Genomic DNA, 24,916 nt, shown 5'->3' on the forward strand with positions numbered 1-24,916 from the left:
AGCGGTTAATATTCTAATATCTCTGATTGGTCACTTATCCCTGTAGATACAGGCAGACCGATCATATTTTGTTTTGCCGTTTTTTTTTCTTTTCATGAAGAATGAAGAAACCACCCGAGATCAGAGACTTAGTTGTGCTAGCTAAGTCTGCCATACTTAAGGTCGCTTTCCTGACAGTGTAAACCAGTAAACATATCAGCACTCTGCTCTGACCATCATCAGAAACCAAAGGGTACATATTTCTTATGAATTTGGAATTACAATAACTTTAGCAAAAGAGATGGGGATAAAAGTGGATATTTCAGAACTTTTTAACCAAAATCCAAAAAAAAAATCCCACAAGTGGGAAATAATGAATATACCAGTAAGCAGCTACTCACCTGCTTACCTATAAATATACCAGCAATTGTTAACCTTGGAAAAGATAAGGTGCACTACAATGTATAATTGTATGTTAAACTGAAGCAGCCCCCTCTTCCGCAAGTTTTCTTCTTTGTTGATGCTCTGCAACCTTGTAGTCTACTACCTCTCTGAAGAGGGCAGCATCAAGTTCACACACAGTGCTTCCATAAACAGAAGCTTGAACACTAGCCATAAGTTTTGCGATCTCTCGGCCAGAAAAACCCTCAGTTTTAAGAGCGGCCTCATGAATCACTTCGTCGGATACACCTTTGATCTGTATTTTCTGTTGCTGTCTCTGAAGGAGAGATAATAAACCCATTTTCTTGTCACCAGCCTGAGCAATATACTTGTCTAAGTAGAGTTTGATCAGTTTGAAGCGCTCTTCTTCCCCTGGCAGGGGAAATTCGAGGACCTCGTCAATACGGTCGGCAATAGCAGAATCAAGATCACCGGGACGATTTGTGGCTAGTGCCAGGACTATATCTTTTGACTGGTCGCCCGTCCGGAACAAGAGGGCATTGAGGGCACTGCGTTGGCCCTCACTCATATGAGTCTTGTTACGTCTGCAATGGTGAATGGCAGAAATTGACTTTCTTCAGTGAATCCATGATCAGGTGAAAAAATAGTAACAGCAGAGACCTACTTTTTCTTCACCTTTCTAATTTGTTTTAAAAAAAATCTATGCAAAATTGTTAATTCAAGAAAATGGCGACTCTGAGAGTCGAATCGTCACAAACGATAATTACTGACAAATATAAAGAACTTTTTAGCAGGAAAAAAAAATGTGCACCCATCACAAAATACACAACCAAGGGCATAAGATATCACACTTACTGGCACAAGAATGCATCAGCTTCATCAATGAAAAGCAACAACCCTTTACGCGATTTCTTGGCCCAATCAAACAACTGATGTATCTTGGTAACAGCCTGTGAACCTAAAGGCGCGACATCTCCACCAGTCATTAATGCATAATCCAACCCCTGAATATGCACACAGATGTTTCAGAAAGCTACGATAGTTGCCAACATTTCAACAGATGAGGACATGAAAGCTACAATAGTTGCTAGTGTCGCCCCTAAACTGTGCCAGTAGTTGCACAGACTTGGGGAAAACAAGTTGGTGTTTTGGTTGATCCAACAGTACCAACTTGAACAAATCAATCCAAATCAGTTATTCAGATGTGAACCCAATCAAATCCTAAGATAGGCCTACAATTTCTTTGTCAAATACAACAGAAGATTGGTTCCTCAAAAAGTTAAAAGGCACAAAGAAACTCATACCGACTTCTTGGCAAGCTCCCTAGCAGCCATAGTTTTTCCTGTTCCTGGAGGACCATAAAAGAGCATGTTGCGAAATGGTGCTTGATGAGCTTTTGTGTTTGTGGTGGCGCCAGCAAGCTGTTCAATTCTTTTATGCAGAGAGGGGTTGAGGATCACGTCACCAAAACCATTTCCATTTTTCCCTGGGTTATTTCCTTTCTTGGTTAAGTAGCTCATGGCAGGGGAAAACAACCCAGACCATGGGTATTTCCCTCTGGAGGACTCCCTAATCAAAGATGGCTGTCCTAATATTCGATCAACATAGCTCCAAACCACTCTTGCACCTTCTCTGCATTAAAAGAGAGCAAGTCGAGTAGAATTCAATTGGAAAATTTCACCACATTATTGCAAAAAGCAAAGCAAAAGGGAATTCTAGCACTGGCGCCTATCCATGCGACTATTACTGCAATTTACTCTTACAAAAGCCCAACAGCACTTTGCTAGTAACTGAGAGTTCCTAAACTCTGAGATATCTTTTATTGGTGGCAAAAATTCATGCAGTTCGCCGAAACTATGAAAAAGCATGCACCCTGATGAAGATAGAGGATGATACAAAATGTGATTATAACCCTAAAGCACAGCAAGGGACCAAAGCCTGCAGTAGTTCTTCCTATAAGAAGCCCGGAAACAGCTAGAGACTGCATTCAAGCTTCAAGTTGGACAAAACTCTGCATATTAGACAAGTGCTGTTGAGACGGGGGCCATAAACTCTGACCTAAACCTATAGCACAGTGCAATGCTAGATGCCAATTATCTCAAATCAACAAGGAAAATCACAACCCCAGAGCTTTTGTCCCAAAGCATTCTATATTGCAACAGCAAGTGCGCCAGATTTCTGATGGACAGCATCTGGTCATTGAAATCAGACCAAAGAATGGCAAAACAGGATCCAGTTCCAAACCAACCTGACCTAAATGGGTAAACTGACTCATCTTGCATGTCCAGATGATGAGTAAAGGAAACCAGGCAGGTCCGATCTGAATTAGAACTGACCCAATTGACAGCCCTATTGTACTTGCAAATGTATATTTAATTCTTGACATGCAGTATTAGAGGATGAGAAAACACACATAGGTTAGTTGACAAATCAACACACACAAACTGTGACAAATAACTAATAACAAACAGCAACTCACAAACACCACAGATAAGTTGAGAAAACATGATTTGGCTTCTAACAATAAATAATGGAAAAAAAACTCGAGAGAAAACCTGGTAGTGTAAACTCCAGCTGCAAGAGCAGTTACTCCTCCAACAGCAACAATCAGCTTACTCTGGTCAGTCAATATAGCATGCAAACCACCTAAGAAAGAAAAAGGATAACCCAAATATAAAAGACTGATTACAGTTGGTACATGTTCTTGATTGGAAAAAAAATAACTGAAAAAAAATCAAGAAAATACAAAATGAATTCAGGTACTACAAAACTGAATTTTCCCAGCTCCCAAGTTTACTCTAAAAGAATAAAAGAACGCAACTCAAATTTCTTTGATTTTAAGGCAGAGATGTGAGCCCCGAGTGGGGTTGGCATAGTGGGGTGGGGCCTTGGATGCAGTCAAGGTACGATTCTCATGTGAGTCGCCCCTCTGCGCAAACCAATGCATAGCATAGGGCAGGGGTCCTAGCCTCGGAGTTTTATGCTGCTGCACGATGACCATAGGTATGGCAGGCTGAGCCAGCGCGACCAGGTCTTCGTGCCGGGTGAGGTTTCTTCGGGTTATAAATTCAAAAAAACGGTAGAGATGTGAAACCCAATATTTAGCACTTGAACAATGCTCTGAAAGTTTCAACATTCTTAGTTAAGAATTTACAAAAAAACATAATGGATTTGCATTTGCTAATTACCAACTTCATGTCCACCCTTCCCCTCTTACCAACCTCCTGTAATCGGATAAAAAAATGTGATTTTTTATGCTTGAATATTTACAAAAATTCTGAGCCATTGATTTTCAAGCCTTAAAAGATCCTTCTTATATATTGTAATTGTATGATCTAAGAGTCGGTTTCTATAAAACCAAGCACCTAGATCACATCCGTACAGTGAAATTTTAGAAAAAAAAAAACTATGAAAATCTCAGTTCATACCAGCAAACATGTTTTGCTGGTAAACATATTCCAGTTACCCGGAAGATTAGTGCCAAAAATTAGTAAGAACCTTAATTAAATGTCTGTTTTTCGTGTATAAAAACCCCACAGCCAAAATATATATATATATATATATATATATATATATATATATATATATATATATATATATATATATATATATATATATATATATATATATATATATATTCCAGTTACCCGGAAGATTAGTGCCAAAAATTAGTGAGAACCTCAATTAACTGTCTGCTTTTCCTGTATAAAAACCCCACAGCTAAAAGTTTATATATATATATATATACACACATGAGCCAAGTAGGACATGTCTCCGACAAGACATATCATGCATATAATCCATGAAGAATCATTTTTTCCTGGAATGATGCTAAAGACAACAATATTTGCAAGCACATTCTATGACACTAAGCCTAACCAAAGAATTTATCTCTATTAACACATCTAATAACAGATAGATCTATAAAAATAAAAAATATATATCCAAGAAAAACTGCCTTGATTTTTGTCAAGATTAAACATTTGTCAGAGTGAGCCCAACCTAACCACTATCATCTCCACTAATTCCCCTAATACCTGCTTTCAAATTTTCTATCAAATGTAATTTGAAAAAAACTTTGTAGGGAAGCCTTCCATTCAATCACTTGGTCAACTCCATGAAAGTGCGACACAGTAGGGAACACGCTTCTCACAAATGGTTAATTGAAAAAAAGGGCGGTTAAATTAAAGCCAAGATGGTTTGCAACATCATTTATTGGAAGCACACATCACCACAAGTGACAGATGGTATGCATAACAATGCAATAATGGGGAGAAATGCAGAGCAACTAGGTTGGCCATATGAGGATCACAGGTAACAAGACAATCTTAAGAACTCTTCAGAACAAAAAACAACAACATGATATTAAGAACTCATACAGAACCCAAATCATAAGCACACTAAAAGTTGAATTATTATGTCACATATGCTTCTATTCTTATTCTATTTCTCTTTTCCCTTGCTTAAGACTAGTAACCCATTAACCCCTCTATATGTGAATAAACTTTAAATAGATTTTTGCGCCTTGCACCTCCAATATGATCAAAAGTTGTGTTTATAGCTGCAACCCACTTCTCTCGTTCTGCACTGGCTCTTTCTACGAGCATCCGCCTATTTACCTCTTCAGCTAATTTTGCTTCATGGGCTCTCCCTTCTGCTTCTGCCATAGCTCTCACTCGAATAGTTTCACGCTCTATCTCTGCTCGCTCTCTATCTGTTTGACGGCGTTGGGCTTGAATCTGTTCTTCTGTAGCACGACGAGCTTGCTCCAGCCTTATGGCTGATTCCTCTTGCATTTTCACAAGTTCTTGGTTCCTACCTCTCTGACTTTCATTCTCTGCCTGCATGTGTAAAGTAAGCATCCAGATAAAAGGCAATCAAACGTACAAACAAGAGTACAAGGTGATCAAAATCTCCAGAAGGCAAACCTGCATTCTTTTTCTTGCTAGCTCATCCTCATAGCGAGCCATTTGTGCTTTTGTTTGTGCCTGCTGTTGAACTAATTTTTTCTGCTCATCATATATTACACGTTGCCTTTCCTACAAGAGCATGGAACACCAGTAACAGGATCAATTTAAAAAAAAAGTTTGATTTTCAAACACATAAGAATGAAAACTATCGCTAAAGCAAGGATTTTCTGCAAAACTCAATATTCAAATGTCATGCATGTTTTTTTATCATCCTTCTCTATATTTCCCAAAATACTGGAATAAATAATATAACAATAAACAAATACATTGTGTTGCCAACTTGAAAATAGTAAGATTTGGAACCAAACGTTTCAGACAAGTTTGATATCCACAGCCTTGTGCTTAGGTCAAATGAGTGTGTGTGTGTCTATATATATATATATATATATATATATATACAACACATGCAAAAAAATGCACAAACATGCTATTTTACAAACTGCTATAAATATAAAGGCATCAACTATCAATTATGAACTAAAAGTCTAAAATATGCCAAAGTTGACTATGTTTGAGACTCTATCATTGGGACTTATTGTAGCATATTGTATGATAGTGTATCGTTACTTTTTAGAAAAACGATATGATACAAACTCGTATCGTCATATGATTGTGTATCGTATATGTATCGTAAGATACGGGCCTGTATCGTTTTGTGTCATACATCATGTATCGTATGATACGATGTCGGCGCACTTTAAAAGGGTTAAAAAATAATTTCATGTTTTTGGGTTTTAAACACCTTTTGAAGGCCGACTCACTCATTTGTGTAGGGCACCATAGCAGCCGTGAGAGAGATTTGGGAGTCCATCTGTGTGCAAGAGAAAGGGCTTTTGTGATTTCATCAATAGTGAAGTTTCAACATTTTCACTCAATGAAGTGGGTTAAGGTAAAAAAAACATATTTTTTGCTTCTTATTGAGGTTTTTGGGAGAAAGATGGTATCAAATGATCCAACATAACAATGGAGCACTCAAGTAAAGAGTGAAAATCGATTAAAAATAGAGTGCAACTAGTATCATACTATTTTTTCGGGTGGTATCTCTCAGTTGAAGCATCATTTAGCTGGGACATGTCAGAATGTTATCCCTTGCATGTCAAAGAATTTATTGGATGTCGTAAAATGGCAATGCCAGCAATTATTAATTGATCTTAGAAAAAAAAGATAAGAAAAAAAGATATGAGGTAGAAATGGGGTATGCGCAGCCTTGGGAGAACCAAGATGAAATCCCTACTTTTGATTCTATAGCTCCTAACATAGCATCAGAAGTAAGAAGTTCGGCAACGAAGGGAAAAGGTGTGACTGGTGCTAGCAGTAATAGTATCGCAGGCACAAAAAGAGGAGGAAAAAGAAGAATAGGAGGGAGTTCTTTAAGAAGAGGAGGAGAAAGAAGAATATGAAAGAGTTCTTTAAGAGGAAGTAGAGGTAGAGGTTCTATTAGAAGTTTTTTTCCTCGTGGGACGCAACCTGACATTCGTACAAATATGACTTCTCAACATTTAGTCGAGCAGACGAATGTCGTGATTGAGAGATGGTTCTAAGATGCATGCATTCATTTTCATTTTCAGGCCATGGCATCACAGAGGTCATAACCAGTATGAGGCCTAAATATAAAATGCCTTCACATCATGCTTTGAGAGAAAAAAATTTAAATACTAATGTGAATGAAGTGAAAGAATATTGTGATGAGATGATGCAGTAGTGAAGAGAAATTGAGTGTAGCATCATGGCAGATGGGTGAACAAACATAAAGTCAAGAACCTTGATCAATTTCTTTGTTTATTTCCCCAAAGAAACTACATTTTTGAAGTCTATTGATCTATCTTATACACTCAAGACAAGAGATGTATTGCTCAGGGTTTTTGTTCTAAGTTGTGGAAGAGGTTCAACCAGTGTAGTAAGTATCGTACAATACATATTATTACTCATGCAACCAACTATGGTGGTTGGTTCGCAAACACACCTACAACTTGGATTCTAAATGCAGAAGCGATTTGGATTTTTAAACAAGGTGTAAATTTCAAAGTAAAATCAGATATGATGTGTAAAACCAAATCTGCTCGCAGACCCGCGATTTATTCGATATATATATATATATATATATATATATATATATATATATATATATATACTGATTATTGCGACCTGTAGCAAACACTCTGTATATTTCTTCACCCACTTCCAACCAATGCCAAAATTCAAGATATGATGCACCTCAAAATTCAGATTCAAACACGAATAAATCAAGATGGCAAGGAACAATACGCAATCAGCAAACAACAAGTGCACAAAATAACTAATAGCGATGATTCAGCTAATGTATGAGCCCAATAGTAACCCAATAATGGAGACATCAGCAGTGACACCACTTAGTTGGACATCTTGGAAGATTTGACCCAACAGATTGAGTTGTGCTACTAAATGACGTAGCAAGTCACTGGCCAAACAGTTGACAGTGAGTCAGATGAGAATGCTACCAACATTTTCTCACTGATGTGATGATCTTCAACACGCAACTCGGAAAACAACACAGTTCATAAAAAATGTTTATCAGAATATAACATTTCTTTCTTGAATCGCAGAACATTAGTCACAATTCAGGAAACACACAACAAAGTTCAGAGAAGTCATATTGAACCTCAAACAGGTCAGCAGTTTGAAACTTTCATTAGCATCAAACGATTAGATCAGGATCATTCCAGCTTACACGCAGGTCAAAATACATCATTGTAAACAGGAAATCAGTACCGACCTTCAAAAGATTACAAGCAGGATATTCAGATGGACATTCACAGGCAATAACTTAACATTCAACAAACTACAATATCATAAATGCAATTCAGCACAGTAGATTGAGCACCAAACGGCAAACAGTTCAAACTACAAACTTATTGTCGGCAGCGAAAAAGAAAGTCCCTGATTTCGCTTGGCAACCACCAATATGTAACTGGGGAACGATGGACAATGACTCGAACGGGTACTCAGCAACTCCAACGACACGCAGCACCTCTATGGCCGTCAGTCACTAGGTTAGCCTTGAATCACAAGCTTGCACCCACAAGGGTTCACTCGGTTCTCAAATACACACATTCTTCACAAGCTTCTCAAGATTTCAGGTTCACGTTTTTAAAAGGTTCACAAGCTTCCAGATTCACGTTTTCTCCACTTCTCTCATTTTCTTCATTCTTTCTTTTAAGATTTTTTTTTTAAAATTAGACAAAAGACCCCTACACAATTTTATGGAGCTCTTTTAAAGAGGGAAGAAAGTGGTTGTGGCTCCCATTGGTCCTTTAGGAGGCCACCTCCCAAGAGGCCAATGAAGGCCATCTTTTAAAATTCTTGTCTTACTCTCCTCTTGGCTCGCCAATGGAGAGCCACTAAGAGAGAGAGGAAAGCCCCATATGAGTGGCACCTCTAGAAGAGCCAATGGGTATGAGATGAGGTGGATGGCCCTTGGTTGGTCACTCAAGTGGCTACCTCATTCAGAACCCTATCACAAGTGCCCACATGGCATGTGTGAAAGTGTTGTAGGATCGATGCAACGAGCACTAGAGGGGGGGTGAATAGTGCTTTTAATTTTCGTCTTTGAAATTTGAATATTGCAAAGCAATTACACACAAAAAACACAAGAATTTTATCTTTGTTCGATCTTCCACACCTACATCCAGTCCTCAAAAAAAATCCGCTTGAGATTTCCACTATCACACTTGTGTCACCACAAGATCAAACAGACCAAAACCGGTCTCACTTTCAGCAACAACCCTGATGAAAGCAAACGTCTCCTTTAAACCAAGAAAACTCTGTCCTTTTACAGAAAATTTGAAATAACCAACTTACAATCAACCTATGAGCCTTTCTTATGAATGCAAATTGATTGGAATGGGCTTCTAAGGCTGCTGAAATACTCAACTCACAATTTCATTAACTCACAGAAAGAATTGGAGTAAAAATACTCAGTGAGTGAGAAAACGAATACTTGAATGAATATGAGTGAAAAACAAAGAATTCGATCTTTCAAATCAATGTAATTCGATTCAATTCGATTGTTTTGAGTGTAGATCACACTCTTAATTATAGCTGAGGAATTTCATACGTTGGAGGTACAAAAGGGTGTCAAAACAGTCAGTTTTGAATGATCAAATCATTTGAAAAACTAAAAAGGCGCACCTTTAAAAAGTTTTAAAAAACAGCTATATTAGTCGACTGAAATAGTTATTAGTCGACTGAAATCAAATATTAGCAGACTAACAGTTAAAGTCAGTCGACTACTGTGTCTAGCGAACAGATTTAAATTATGGTTTTTGAAACTTAGTCAACTAAAGAAAAGTTAGTCGATTGATGAGAATCATCAGTAGACTAAAAAAAACTTTTAGTCGACTCCTGCTAAATTTTTAAAAAATCGAACATTCTGGCTAATCAGAAAGTTGACGTTTTGCTTTGAAAAACTGGCGCAAAAAATTGGTCTACTGATAAACCTGAAAATATGGGTAAAGAGCTTTCTAAAATGATTTTTGCCAAGGTTTCTTTTAGAAAAGTTTTTTCTTAAGTATTTTTAGGTGAAATGCAAGTAAGATATTCAATCAAAGTAAGACTCTAACAAGAATTTAAGACTTTTAAATAGATTTACATTTACACACTTGTCTTCACAGATTCTTCAACGAATTCTTCAATTTTTTTCATCTTTCTTCATTGCCTTAGCTGAAATTCAATTGTTCCAGTTGTTCATCATCAAAATCTTTTACTTGAATTGTCGTGTACAGCTTCCTTGTCTTAACAATCTTCCTATTTTTTATAATGACAAATTAGTCACAACTAAAGCATTGATAAACAGATAAAAAATTTACTCTCCCTATCAATATGCTATCAAAACATAACAAGTTATCATAATATCAACATTGTTAACACATATTGTTTTTATTCTCATGCATATTGTTTTTCTTCTCTCCCTTTGTCATAATCAAAAGGAGTAGGTGGAGTCAGAATATCAAAAAAAAAAATGCAGATACAAGTTCAAAATATTACAACCCAATCAAAATGTTATCAAAGCAATATCAATAAACAAAGTTCACGAGAAGTGTTGCTTGAGCATCTCCTTGATTTCAGCTATATCAGACTGAATAGATGAAAGTTGTTGAGTAACATCTTCATGAAATGTATGTTGTTGCAGTTCCAAAGCTTCAATGCGTTTCAGAATTTCATCATCTTTTTCAATAGAAAAATTCTTCATTTTGCCTTGAGATGGAGGCGATATAGAAGATGGTGATGGTTCAGAAGATATAGGAGATCCAGAGGATGAAGGTACTAGATAGAAAAGTTTCATTCGTTTAAAAACAGTTTCATCAAAGATTTCCTTTTGAGAAACAGACTTTTCATTATTCAGAGGCACTTTGAAATATTTAAAGATTCGGGTAAGGATACACTCATACGGAAGAAAAGGTATTTGTTTCCACAACATAGTAAAAAAGACGTGCGCCAATTTGTAGATATATTTCCAAATAAGACATATACAGCAGTAGAAAGATCAATTGAAAAATAATCAAAAGATCCCGTTTTTGGGAGAACATTATGAGCAAGAATTCTTCCTGCAATTCGAGCGCGAGGTTGAAGGTTTGTATTTTTGAAAGGACAATGAGGAGTGCCTAGAAGTAGTATTTGGTCGAAAATCTTTTCATCCTCAAGTTCAATGGAATTAAGAAGAGTGCCAGAAGATAAAACATTTAAGAATCTTTCCAAGAAGTTTGTAATCAAATTCGATTTCAACATCTCTAACGAGAGAGGAAAGAAAACCGGTATCGTGATCTATTTGCAAATTTATGTAAACCAAATGGATCAATAAAGGATAATAATCACAATTGGAAGAAGCATCAAAAAGATGTGAAATCCCTGTAAACAATGCCTCGAGATCATATCTTGAATAAACGTAAAAAAGAACACTTCTAGCGGGTAAGATGGGAAAGGCAGAAATAGAGCCAAATGTGTCATAAAGAAGAGGATTTCTAAGGAGGCTAAGAGAGAATCCATGTTGAGCCTTGGCTGTGAGTGTGGATGAGGAAGGGGAAGCATGTCCGAAAGCGGTTTTCTGACGAGGCATCATCGTCAAGAAAGAGAAGACAAAAAAGATGGAACTTGCAGAACATGGCGTTGCCGCGGAGAAGGAAAGGACGTTGTGAGGAATCCGGCATTGCAGTGGCAACGTCCGGCACTGCAGAGGTTGTCGTCGTCCAGCAAGTGGAAGAGGGACGCCAATTCTCAAGGGTTTTTAGAAAAGAGGGAAAGGGACGGTAGAGGAGAGGGAAAGAGAGAGAAACATGGGGGGTTTGTAACCTAAGTCGGATGCCCTTTGTTATAAAAATAAGTAAGAAGTCGGTTCTGTTTTTTTTAAATTAACCAACTATCAGTCGACTAATCGTCAAATGTCAGTCGACTAAAAAGTTCAGATTTGAAAATTTTCAAGTAAAACAAAGATTTTAAAAACAAAGTATAAATCTAATAATGAGCAAATGCTTAGTTCTCTTTTAATTTTCATAAAATCTTCATTTTTTAGTGGTTTAGTAAAGATATCGGCATGTTGTGCATTTGTGGGTATAAAATTTAAAGAAATATCACCTTTTAAAATATAATCTTGTAAAAAATGATGTCTCACTTCAATATGCCTAATTTTTGGGTGTTGAACAGGATTTTTTAAAAGATTTATAACACTAGTGTTATCACAATAAATTATTGTTGTTGAGTAATTCAAACCAAAATCTCTTAAGGTTTGTTTCATCCATAGTACTTGTGAACATGATAAACTAGCCGCTATATATTTCGCTTCAGTAGTTGAGAGTGATACTGAATTTTGCTTTTTACTAAACCAAGAGACTAAGGAATGTCCTATAAAGTGACAAGTTTCACTAGTACTCTTGCGATCAGATTTGCTTCGAGCAAAATCTACATCACTATATGAAACTAAATCGAAAGAAGATGATTTCGAGTAAAACAATCCAAAGTCTGAAGTATCTTTCAAGTATCGAAGAATTTGTTTTACAGTAATTAAGTGAGATTCCTTCGGATTAGCTTAAAATCTAGCACACATACAAACACTAAACATTATATCAGGTCGACTAAGAGTTAAGTATAATAGAGATCCAATCATACCACTGTAGAGCTTAGTATCTACAGTTTTACCATTTTCATCTTTGTCAAGAGAGGTAGTTGTGCTCATAGGATTTCTTCTTGATTTATAAGAGTCCATGCCAAATCTTTTAAGAAGTTTTTTTGTATACTTGGCTTGGTTGATGAAAATTCCTTCATCAGTTTGCTTTATTTGAAGTCCAAGGAAGTAGTTCAATTCACCCATCAAGCTCATTTCAAACTCTTTCTGCATAGCTTTAGCAAAATCTTTGCAAAGAGAATCATTAGTAGAACCAAATATTATATCATCAACATAAATTTGCACAATAAGAATATATGAATTTAGATTTTTAATAAATAGAGTGGAGTCTACCCGACCGATGGAAAAAAACCAGATTTTTCTAGAAAACTTCGCATTCTTTCATACCATGCTCTTGGTGCTTGTTTGAGTCCGTACAAAGCTCTTTTTAATTTATAGACTCTTTCTGGATATTTCTCATCTTAAAAGCTTGGTGGTTATTCTATATAAACTTCTTCATTGATGTATCCATTCAAAAATGCACTCTTAACATCAATTTGGTATAACTTAAAATTCATGGAGCCAGCAAAAGCAAGCATCATTCGAATTGACTCCAATCGAGCCACTGGTGCAAAGGTTTCATCAAAATCTATGCCTTCTTCTTGATTATAGCCTTGTGCTACTAGCCTTGCTTTGTTTCGAATGACTTCATCGTTCTCGTCCAGCTTGTTCCGGAAGACCCATCTCGTTCCAATTACCGGATGATCCTTTGGTCTATTAACTAGATCTCATACATCATTCTAAGTGAATTGATTAAGTTTTTCAGACATGGCCAAAAGCCAAAATTCATCATCACAAGCTTCATTGATATTCTTTGGTTCTATTTTTTATATGAAAACAAAATTTGCAATATATTCTTCCAATTGCCTTCTAGTTTTGACATCACTCTTTGTTTCTCCAATAATCTGCTCATGTGGATGATTAGAATGTCTTTCCAAACCGATGGAAGATGGATGTTTTCTTGTAAAGTGCTTTCTATCAAAAGTTCTCCTTGAGGTATGACTTCCTTTCCTTCGCTTAGAGATATAACCTGCTCACAATTCTCTTCAAATACAATATGTAAAGACTCTTCAATGCAAGAAGTTCTTTTATTAAAAACACGATAAGCTTTGCTTCTAGAAGAATATCCAAGAAATATTGCTTCGTCTGATTTTGAATCAAACTTATCAATATTATCTTTGGTACTTAACAAGAAGCATTACTACCAAAAATTTTGAAATATAAGAACTTTGGTATACGATCATAATACAATTCAAAACATGTTTTATGTAAAAATGGCCGAATAAGAACGTGGTTTAAAACATAACATGTTGTATTTACTGCTTCAGCCCAAAAGTATTTTGGTAAATTTTTATCTTAAAGCATGGTTCTAGCACATTCTTGCAATGTTCTATTCTTTTTTTCAACAACTCCATTTTGGGGAGCTGTCCTAGGAAAAGAAAAGTTTTGAGATATTCCATGTAAATCACATAACTTTAGAAAAGATTCATTTTCAAATTCCCCTCCATGATCACTACGAATAGTAATAATAGAGGTAGATTTTTCATTTGTAATTCTTCTACAGAGTTTAGAAAATTCAAAAAAAGCATCATTTTTGCTTTTCAGAAAAATCACCTAAGTAAAACGAGAATAATCATCTAATATAACAAAAGCATATTTAGTATCATTCAAACTTTGAATTCTAGATGGTCCAAATAGATCTAAATGTAAAAGTTCGAGAGAACGATTTGTTGAAATTATATCTTTTGCTTTGAAAGAACTCTTGATTTGTTTACCCATTTGGCAAGCATCACATAAATGATTCTTTTTATATGATATTCTAGGTAGGCCTCTGACAAGATCATTCTTAGATAACTTATAAATTAATTTGAAGTTAACATGCCAAAGTCTCTTGTGCCATAGCCATTGAATTTCATTTGAAGCAATAAGACATTTTTCATTGAAGGTAGGTAACTCATCAAGATAAAGTTCATATACATTGTTCCTTCTTTTTCCTTTAAAGATGATCTTTTTAGAACAAGAGTCAGAAATTAAGCATAAATCAAGTTAAAAAAATGAGAAAACCTTTGTCACATAATTGACTAATAGATAACAAATTATGCATTAATCCATCTACTAAAAGAACATTTTCTATCTAGGAAAAATTTGGATTACCAACATCACCAATACCGATTATTTTTCTCTTACTATTGTCACCAAAGGTGACGGTTCCTCCATCCTTACTTTGAAGGGTGAAAAATAACTCCAGCCTTCCGGTCATATGTTTGGAACAACCGCTGTCCAAGATCCACTTGTTTCTTATTTTGTGTACCTATAACAAAATTACAAGACAAAGCATTTGACCCCTTTTTATATTCAGATCCATGAGAGTTAGTCTTAGGAACCCAAATCCATTTGGATTTTGGTTTTCTTTGAGAATAATTACTCTTTCTATCATAAAATAATTTAGTATTTCTAGAATAATAAGATGGATAATCATGTTTAGATGCATTGGAAGTACCATGATGTGATATGTTTCTCCATGATATACATGTCTAGAAAACTGAGTTCTTTGAACCAATGATTGAGAATTTTGACTTTGATTCTTTACCACATAGTTTGATCTATTTTGAGTATCAAAAAAACTATATCCCAATCCAGTTTTGTTAACCGAGCATCTTTGAGAACCAAAAAGTTTTTCTAAATTTTCTTGACCTTTAGTGAACTTAGTCAACTCCGCCTGTGTAGTTATACACTGCCGGTCCCAAGCCCGGATAAAGGAGGAGGGTTGCGGTAGGCCTGTGACAGCCAGCATAAAAACTTTGTCATATCCTATGAAAATGAACCAATATGAGAATTTCGTTGGGGCGTTCCCTACTGAGCGACGCGCTGTACTCTTTAGGCCCGGAGGCAGTGATAAATGTGCAAGGGTTGCTAGGTCGTCGCCCAGAAGCGACGCGTCACACCGGCGCCCGAGTGTGGTGTCAAATAGGCAAGGGTTCCCTCACTTTGTTGGACGGGTGGGGGTAAAGAAGTTAGTCCAAGACCATAAAATTAGGTTAGCCACTTGGAACATAGGGTCTTTAACTGGTAAGTTGGTAGAGTTAGTAGATGTTATGTGTAGGAGAAAGATTGATATTTTATGTCTTCAAGAGACCAAATGGGTAGGTGAGAAAGCTAAAGTGATAGAACCTTGGGGATATAAGATTTGGTATACAGGAATAAATAGGAATAGGAATGGAGTAGGGATTGTTATGAGTCGTCAGTTTATAGATAATGTAGTTGAGGTCCGTAGGAAGGGTGATAGAATTTTACTTATTAAATTAGTATTAGGTACGGATATTATTAATATTATTAGTGTTTATGCACCTCAAGTAGGTTTAGATGATTCCATTAAGCATCAATTTTGGGAAGATTTAGATGGAGTAGTACAAGAGACATCTTATGGAGAAAAGCTTTTCATCGGCGGTGACCTTAATGGACATGTAGGCATTAGTAGGGATGGATTTGAGAATATCCATGGAGGCTATGGTATAGGAGAAAGAAATGAAAGTGGAGAAAGGATTTTAGATTTTTGTTTGTCCTATGATATGATCTTAGCAAACACTTGGTTTAGGAAGAGGGAGTCTCACCTAGTAACATTTAAAAGTGGGGTTAATACGAGTCAAATAGATTTTTTCCTACTTAGAAAGAGAGATAGGGGTTGTTGCATCGATTGTAAGGTTATACCAGGAGAAAGTGTAGCTACACAACATAGAGTCTTAATTTTAGATCTTAGAATTAGACAATACCGCAAAAGGGATAGACATAGGATAGATCCTAGAATTAAGTGGTGGGCACTGAAAGGAGCTAAACAAGGAATGTTTGTAGAGCAGGTAGTTAAGGAAGTTGATTGGTGTCTCGAGGAGGATTCAGAATCAATGTGGAATAAGATAGCGGGTGGTATGAGAAAAGTAGCTAAGGAGGTATTGGGTGAGTCTAAAGGCGGTGCACCACTAGGTAAGGATACATCATGGTGGAACGAGGATGTCAAATTAGCTATTAAGGTTAAAAGAGAGTGTTATAGAAATCTAAGTAAGAGTCGTGATAATGAGAATTTGGAGAAGTATATGATAGCAAAGAAGGAAGCTAAAAAAGTTGTTCGAAACGCGAGGGCTAAGGTATATAAGGAGGTTTATGACAAGTTGGATACCAAAGAAGGCGAGAAGGATATTTATAGGCTTGCAAAGATGAGAGATAGGAAATCGAAGGATTTGGGTATGGTTAGATGTATCAAAGATGAAACGCAAAGGGTTTTAGTCAAAGATGAGGAGATTAAGAAGAGATGGAAAGATTATTTTGATAAGCTATTTAATGATAGTCATGCTCAAGATCTTGGAGACTTCTCCATTCCTTTTCATGAGATGAATCGTGACTTCATGCGCAAGAATCAAAAGAAAAAAATTGCAGAGGCTTTGAAGAAAATGAAATCAAGAAGGGTAGTTGGCCCAGATGGTATACCTATCGAGGCTTGGAAATGCTTGGGAGAGAAAGGTTTAGAATGGTTGACAAATCTTTTTAACTTGATTTGGCGAACAAATAAGATGCCTAATGAGTGGAGGAAGAGTACTTTGGTGCCTTTATATAAGAATAAGGGTGATATACAAGATTGCACAAACTATCGTGGTATAAAACTCATGAGTCATACTATGAAACTTTGGGAGAGGGTGATTGAGTCTAGGTTGAGGAAGGTTGTCATGATATCGGAGAATCAATTTGGTTTTATGCCTGGAAGATCAACTATGGAAGCTATACATCTTCTTAGACAACTTATTGAAAGATATAGAGAGATGAACAAAGATTTGCATATGGTTTTTATTGATTTAGAGAAGGCATACGATAGAGTACCTAGGGACGTTCTCTGGTGGACAATGATGAAGAAAGGTGTTTCTCTCAAGTACATTAGTATAATTAAAGATATGTATGAAGGAGTAGTAACCAATGTCCGCACTTGTGGAGGGGTGACAACCAATTTTCCGATAACGGTTGGGTTACATCAAGGATCTGCTTTAAGCCCTTTCCTATTTGCGATAGTGATGGATGAACTTACGAGATCAATTCAAGAAAATGTACCGTGGTGTATGTTGTTTGCTGATGATATTGTTTTGATTGATGAGTCTAGAGCTGGGGTTAATGCTAAGTTAGAATTATGGAGACAGACATTGGAAGCTAGAGGTTTTAAGTTGAGTAAGAGTAAGACTGAATATATGGAATGTTGGTTTAGTAAGCAACGAAGTAGTGATGGGAGTGTAGTGAAGCTTGGTGAGCAAGATATACCGGTGAATGATTATTTCAAATATTTGGGATCCATCATTCAAAAGTATGGAGAAATTGATGGAGATGTAAATCATAGGATAAAGGTTGGGTGGATGAAATGGAAAAGTGCTACTGGAGTGCTGTGCGATCGTAGAATGCCATTGCGGTTGAAGGGAAAGTTTTATAGGACGACTATTAGACCCGCTTTACTATATGGTACGGAATGTTGGGCTGCCAAGAGACATCATATTCAAAAAATGAGTGTAGCTGAGATGCGGATGCTTAGATGGATGTGTGGAAATACAATAAAAGATAAGATTCGGAACGAAGAGATACGTAAGAAGGTAGGTGTTGCACCCATTGAAAATAAGATGCGAGAGAATCGTTTACGGTGGTTTGGACATATTCGGCGAAGGCCTAATGATGCTCCAGTTAGAAGGTTGGAGAAATGGGAAAATATATTAGTTAAAAGAGGTCGGGGTAGGCCTAGGAAGACTTGGATGGAGATGATAGGAAAGGATATGAATGCTTTGAACCTCACCGAGGACATGGCATTGGATAGAAATGATTGGAGGAAAAGGATTCATGTGGAAGACCCAAAATGAATTTCTTTTTGGTTCATATCGCTGACCCCAATTGTTTTGGGATGAAGGCGTAGTTGTTGTTGTTGTTGTTTAGTGAACTTAGTCACTATAGAGAGAAGATCATTAGATTTTTCTTTCAAATCAGATATCTCTTCTTGTAAGACATTGGTTCTAATGCCAATTTCTTTTATCTTAGATGCTTGAAAAAAGTTTTTCTTCTCGAGATCTTCCATCTCTTGAAGTAATAAATTGTTCTTATAGTCAAGAGTCACATTTTCTGTTTTCTAACTAAATTCACTTGCGAATATTATTTCCCAAAAGATTTGAGAGTATTAGTAATATCGGTCATTCTAGTTATCATGTCAGAAATTGACTCATTTTGCTTCATTTTAAATAACTCAAATTTGTAAATTAAAGAGGCAATTTTAGATTCCTTTACCTTTGACGTACTTTCATGAGTCACGCGAAGAGTATGTCAAATTTCATTTGCAATAAAACATTAAGAGATATGATTGAACTCTACTTTGTCAACAGCACAATATAGTGCATTCATAGCTTTGGCGTTGAGTGAAGCAGTCTTCTTTGCTTCATCGGTCCATAAGCTGAAATCAGTTGATGGTGCTTGGTACTTTTTTGAACTGACTCTCCAAATTTCAAAGATTGTAGGAATATTGTCATCCTTACTTTCCAATAGTCATAGTTTGTTCTGTCAAAGAGAGGAGGGCGAACTGAGGAGCATCATTCTTTGTGTTGGGAAGACGATGTTGTTGCCATGCTAGATGATGGTAAGATCAAAACATAGCAAACCTTGCTCTGATACCAAATTAAAGTGTTGTAGGATCGATGCAACGAGCACTAGAGGGAGGGTGAATAGTGTTTTTAATCTTTGTCTTTAAAATTTGAAGGAATTTGAAAACTACAAAGCAATCACACACAACGAACACAAGAATTTTATCCTAGTTCCGTCTTTCAGACCTACATCCAGTCTCTAAGCAAAACCCGCTTTAGATTTCCACTATCATACTTGTGTCACCACAAGATCAAACAGACCAAAATCGGTCTCACTTTCAACAACAACTCTGCTGAAAGCAAACTTCTCCTTTAAACCAAGGAGACTTTGTCCTTTTAAAGAAAATTTGAAATAACCAACTTACAATCAACCTACGACCCTTTCTTATGAATGCAAATAGATTGAAATAGGCTTCTAAGGCTGCTGAAATACTCAACTCACAATTTCGCTAACTCACAGAAAGAATTTGAGTGAAAAACTAGAGTGAAAATACTCAGTGAGTGAGAAAACGAATACTTGAATGAATAGGAGTGAAAAACAAAGAATTCGATCTTTCAAATCAATGTAATTCGATTCAATTCGATTGTTTTGAGTATAGATCACACTATTAATTATAGCTGATGAATTCCATACGTTGGAGGTACAAAAAGGTGTCAAAACAGTCAGTTTTGACTGATCAAATCATTTGAAAAACTGAAAAGGCGCACCTTTAAACAGTTTTAGAAAACAACTATATTAGTCGATTGGAATAGTTATTAGTCGACTGAAATCAAATATTAGCAGACTGACAGTTAAAGTCAGTCGACTACTGTGTCTAGCCGAACAGATTTAAATTCTGGTTTTTGAAACTTAGTCAACTAAAGAAAAGTTAGTTGACTGGTGAAAATCATCAGTAGACTAAAAAAAATTCAGTAGACTCCTTGAAAAACTGGCGCAAAAAAACGGTCGACTGATAAATCTATTGGTCGACTGATAAACCTGAAAATATGGATAAATAGCTTTCTAGAATGATTTTCGCCAAGGGTTCTTTTAGAAAAGTTTTTCTTAAGTATTTTTAGGTGAAATGCAAGTAAGATATGCAATCAAAGTAAGGCCCTTACAAGAATCTAAGACTTTTAAAGAAATTTACATTTGCACACTTGTCTTCACAGATTCTTCAACGAATTCTTTAATTCTTTTCATCTTTCTTCATTGCCTTAGCTGAAATTCAGTTGTTCATCATCAAAATCTTGTACTTGAATTGTCGTGTACAGCTTCCTTGTCTTAAGGATGTGGGCCTCCAAACAAAAATGGATCCAGATCTGGATCAAAAATAAAAAAAACTATCCAGTAGACCCACTACACCCTCTAGTACCTCAAAAGAATCCTACTGGATACTAGAACTATCTAGATCCGTAAGATCCGACACCTATACAAAAAATAAAATAAAAACATTATAATATTGTTCTAGGTTCCGAAAATCACAAAATAGGAATCAAGTGTGAGAATAAATTTTCTGAGATGTATAGAAAAATTCTCAGAAAATAAATACATGTAAAAAGATGATTTTACCCCTAGACCCCATTTGGACCCAAATTGGGTCTTTCTTGGGGGTCTCGGGTATGGCAATGCAGATCGGGTCCTGCACCTCACGTAAATCTGGATTGGTCTAAATGTGTTGGATCAGTCACTTTGGGCCTAATCGATACAATACACACCTATATCGAACGATACACCGCTTGTATTATACGATACACCCAAATGCAGGGTGTATCTTACGATACACAATTAGTGCATTTTATATGGCACTCAATTCATTTTTTGTCTTTTTTCAAATATATAAGACTCCTTAAGGTGAGTTTGTGTTCACTCCTAGAGAACTTGAGAGTGATTTAGGGTTTGATTTCTTGCAATTTGTTTGAACTCAAAAAAAAAATTGGTTATGTAAAATTTAAGTATTGAAAAACACTTGGGGATTTTGCTTTTGTTTATGTAAACATGAATTGGTATGCATCTTATTAATTGTTAACTTAGTGATTTCACAATTTACATTTTTCTTGTAAGATATGCATGTCGTTCATAGCAGCTCATGGAGACATAAATGCTTCATATGTGATTTTATGTTTGTATTTTATGCAATTTATCATTGTTTATGTAATATGATTTTTTATAGAATTTTTGCTAGTTTTTGCTGATTTTTCTTGATTTTTTGGATTTATTAAAAATTATTAAAATTTTATAATATTTTATGATACGATACCATATGGTACGGTATCACTTTGGGTCAGACCGATATGGGTAACGATACGATACTTACAATCTTGGGTTCAACTTCAAAACATTGTTCAATTTATTACAATATACAGTTAAATGCTGCCAAAAAAATACTAAATTTATTTATAATCATGCATGGGTTTTGAGCCTAATGAAAAGGTATACTAATGGCGCTAAGTTGATTCGCATTCCAGTTACTAGATTTGCTACGAATTTTTTGACAGTACAAAGTCCAGTAAAGAATAAAAGTGCACTAAAAAAATGTTTTGATCACATGAGTGGAATGCATATCCCCATTCACACAAAAAAACAAAAAAAAATTGTATATATTGTATTTAAAAGTGAATTATAAGATTCATGCATTAAATTGATGAGAATAACTATACCTTTGATGAAGGTGTTTCGATTAGTTGACAATGAAGACAAACCAACTATGGGTTATCTCTACGAAGCTATGGATAAAGCAAAAGAGGTCATTAGAGATAATTTGAATAGAATGAAAAAAGTGTACATGGAACATCATTAATCATTAGTGGATTGGGCAACTTCATCAACATCTTCATACTACAACATAGTATTTAGACACTTTCCCTATATTTAAAATGGATAGGGAAGTCAACAAGGGTCTCTTGGATTGCATCGAAAGGTTGAACCTTGATTATGACATTCATAATCAGATTCATAAGGAAATGAAAATTTATGACAACACATTGTATGATATTGAGAGACCTGCAGTAGTACGAAACTATACCACTATGCGTCCAGGTAATTTATTTTGTCTATTTCAATTTTAATTTCATATTATTATTTAGTTATGATGTTTTGTATGATTTTTTCAGTTGTTATGTTATTGATTTCTCATATTATTGTTTTTTTTTCTCAAACATGTAGTGGACTATGTTTGGAAGTAATATTCTAAACTTGAGAGCTTTTGGCATTTGCATTCTAAGTCAAACATATAGTGCAAGTAGATGCAAAAGAAATTAGAGCGTCTTTAAGCAAATACATATAAAACGAAGAAATAGATTGGAGCACAAAAAGCTCAATGACCTCGTGTATGTTCGCTACAACTTACGGCTAAGGCAAAGGTATATAAATTTATAAAGTTTATTTGTCATATTTATGTGTTTATTTAATATTTTTTATTTATACAAAACCCAACTAATTTTAATTTTTTCATATCGTTTTTTTAGGCAAATAGAAAAGTTATCATCAAGGAGGCATATAGCAAAAATTGATCTCATTAGTTTGAAAAACTTTGATGTATTGAATGCATGGGTTTAAGAAGAAGCAAACTTTCTAAATGAAATGGACATTTAGTGGATAAACGTGGAAAGAGCTCAAGACGTAGATGATAAAGAGCCCACGTACATTGGAGATGATTTTAATGTCGAAAAAGGAGGAGGAGAAGAAGAAAAAGAAGAATAACAAGAAGATAATGATAATGATGATGATTATTGATGATATACTTTTAAAAAACTTGGTTACGTAAATGTTAAGTATTCATAAATTTGGTTATTTTGTTTTTTGTTTATGTAATATGAAAGTATGAATCCTGTGGCATGTTCTTAATTGCAAGATATTAATGTTTTGCATTCTTCTTGCGAGATAGTTGATGATTGATGATGTAGACATAAACGCTTCATATGTGATTTTATGATTGCATTTTGTGCATTTCATCATTGTTTCGTGTGTTATGATTTTTTAGAATTTTTGCTATTTTTCTGATTTTTTAGAATTTTTTCAAAATGTATGAACGATACGATGCGTATCTTATTTGGGCCTGACCGATACGGGTTACGATACAATACTTACAACCTTGCTTTTGATGCTGAGTGTAGACTACACATTCGTTGAAACATAAGATAGATAAAATTGATCAAGTTAGAAACCCAGTTGTCACAACCTAGTACAGGTATGACATGAGTACGATACCGATATGGAAAACTGTTAGAAGTACCTATGCATAGCTTGAACATAGAAAGAAGACAATATTAACTGTTGGAGCAACAAAGCTCCTATCTCTCAGGTTTGGATCTGCCCTTGCCATTTTTTCACATTGTCAAGCTACCAAGCAACACAAATGACAGAAAAACAAGAACTGGTAATAAGGATGTTCATAAAATACAATAATAAAATACAATAATAGCAGATGTGACAATAATGCGTGATAGTGTTGTATGCTATGCATATGATATATGCCAAACGCAAACAGAACTTAAGATTAAAAAGAATATAAGTACATATAATTAAATAAATAAAGTGGCGAATGAGTGATTTTTCTGCCGCAAAACTGACAAAAAATCACACAACCATCATGTGAGAAACATGGGGTCATTAAGTAATCACTATCTCTTCGGATGATATAAAGATACCCATTCAAAGAAATAACCAATAAAAGAAAGTCATGCCTCACTCCTACATGAACATAAAAATATAAATATGTGAGTACAAATGTCTTCGTGATAAAAAAAAAAAAAACTGCAAAGATTTCACTGGGCTTACAGTCTCATATTGAGCTTGCATTGCTTGAAACTCTGATTTTTTCACTGCCAATTCAGACTGCCTTGTTTCTTCTTGCTTCCTCATTAGCTCAAACACCTAAACATATATCAAAATATCAAACCAACAAGCCAAGAAAAACACCATTTAGGATCGAAAAGTAAAACACCAAGATCAAAATTCAATCTTCCTGAGACTCTACCACCTGTACACAGGATAAGATATAATAGGGAAAAAACCGCGGTGATTAATAAAATATTTCATGATTAAGACAACCGAAACAAAGTTCAAACTTCCTTTGGTTTCAGTATAGCCATCAAAGGAATTTAAAATATGCGAAAACACCTCCATGAAGAATACCGACCTTCTTGGCATCGCGCGAGTTGTTGATCTCTCTCAACGCTTTGGCTCCTCGCTCCAGCGCTTCCGGATCGAACCCCGCCGCGGTGGTCCTCGGGTTATCGTTCCGAGCGCGTGTTTCTTCCTTCGGCGCCTCCGGCGGAGGCGGGTTGGGCGGTGCCTGAGGGGCGGAAGAAAACGGAGGGAATTGGAAAGTGCTGTCTGCAAAGGCCGGCTCCATGACCAAAGAAGCCGACGCCAACGCAGAAACCAACCCTACAGCGCGCGCCTTAGCCATCTTTTCGCTGTACCCACAAAGCAAAAACCCTCAAACTTTCGATTTCTGAGGCACCACCTCGCCGAAACGGCGTGAACTATACCGATTATTGAGCAACAAAGAACACCCAGCTAATGGAAACCCCCAAAACAATGAAAAAAATGGATTTACACTAAAAATACTGCATCAAAAAAGGGTCGGATTCGAGGGTTTTAGTGTGGTGGGGATCTCGCGGAGGAGGGAAAACAACGGTTTTTCATCCTTCGCGGGGGAGGAAGAGAGTTTAGGGCAAGTAACCAAAACCCCTTGCCCAAGACTCCCAGAGACCAGAGGGTTTAGGGTTTAAGGGCTCTA

General features: G+C 35.9%; 1 protein-coding gene across 1 annotated transcript; it reads right to left on the bottom strand.

Annotated features, from left to right (window-relative positions):
- Positions 1–220: 220 nt before the first annotated feature.
- On the bottom strand, positions 221–24,874 carry LOC149845235 (uncharacterized). The gene is made up of 8 exons (XM_089997518.1): positions 24,311–24,874; positions 23,950–24,045; positions 5,310–5,420; positions 4,913–5,222; positions 2,937–3,027; positions 1,686–2,013; positions 1,237–1,385; positions 221–965 (listed from the first exon to the last, which is right to left on the bottom strand). Exons 1-8 carry the CDS (start codon positions 24,581–24,583, stop codon positions 455–457), a joined length of 1,869 nt encoding a protein of 622 aa, XP_089853644.1. The 5' UTR covers positions 24,584–24,874; the 3' UTR covers positions 221–454.
- Positions 24,875–24,916: the final 42 nt, after the last annotated feature.

The sequence above is a fragment of the Nuphar pumila genome, chromosome 2, assembly GCF_984573655.1.
Source record: "Nuphar pumila chromosome 2, dmNupPumi1.hap1.1, whole genome shotgun sequence".
Classification (NCBI taxonomy): domain Eukaryota; kingdom Viridiplantae; phylum Streptophyta; class Magnoliopsida; order Nymphaeales; family Nymphaeaceae; genus Nuphar; species Nuphar pumila.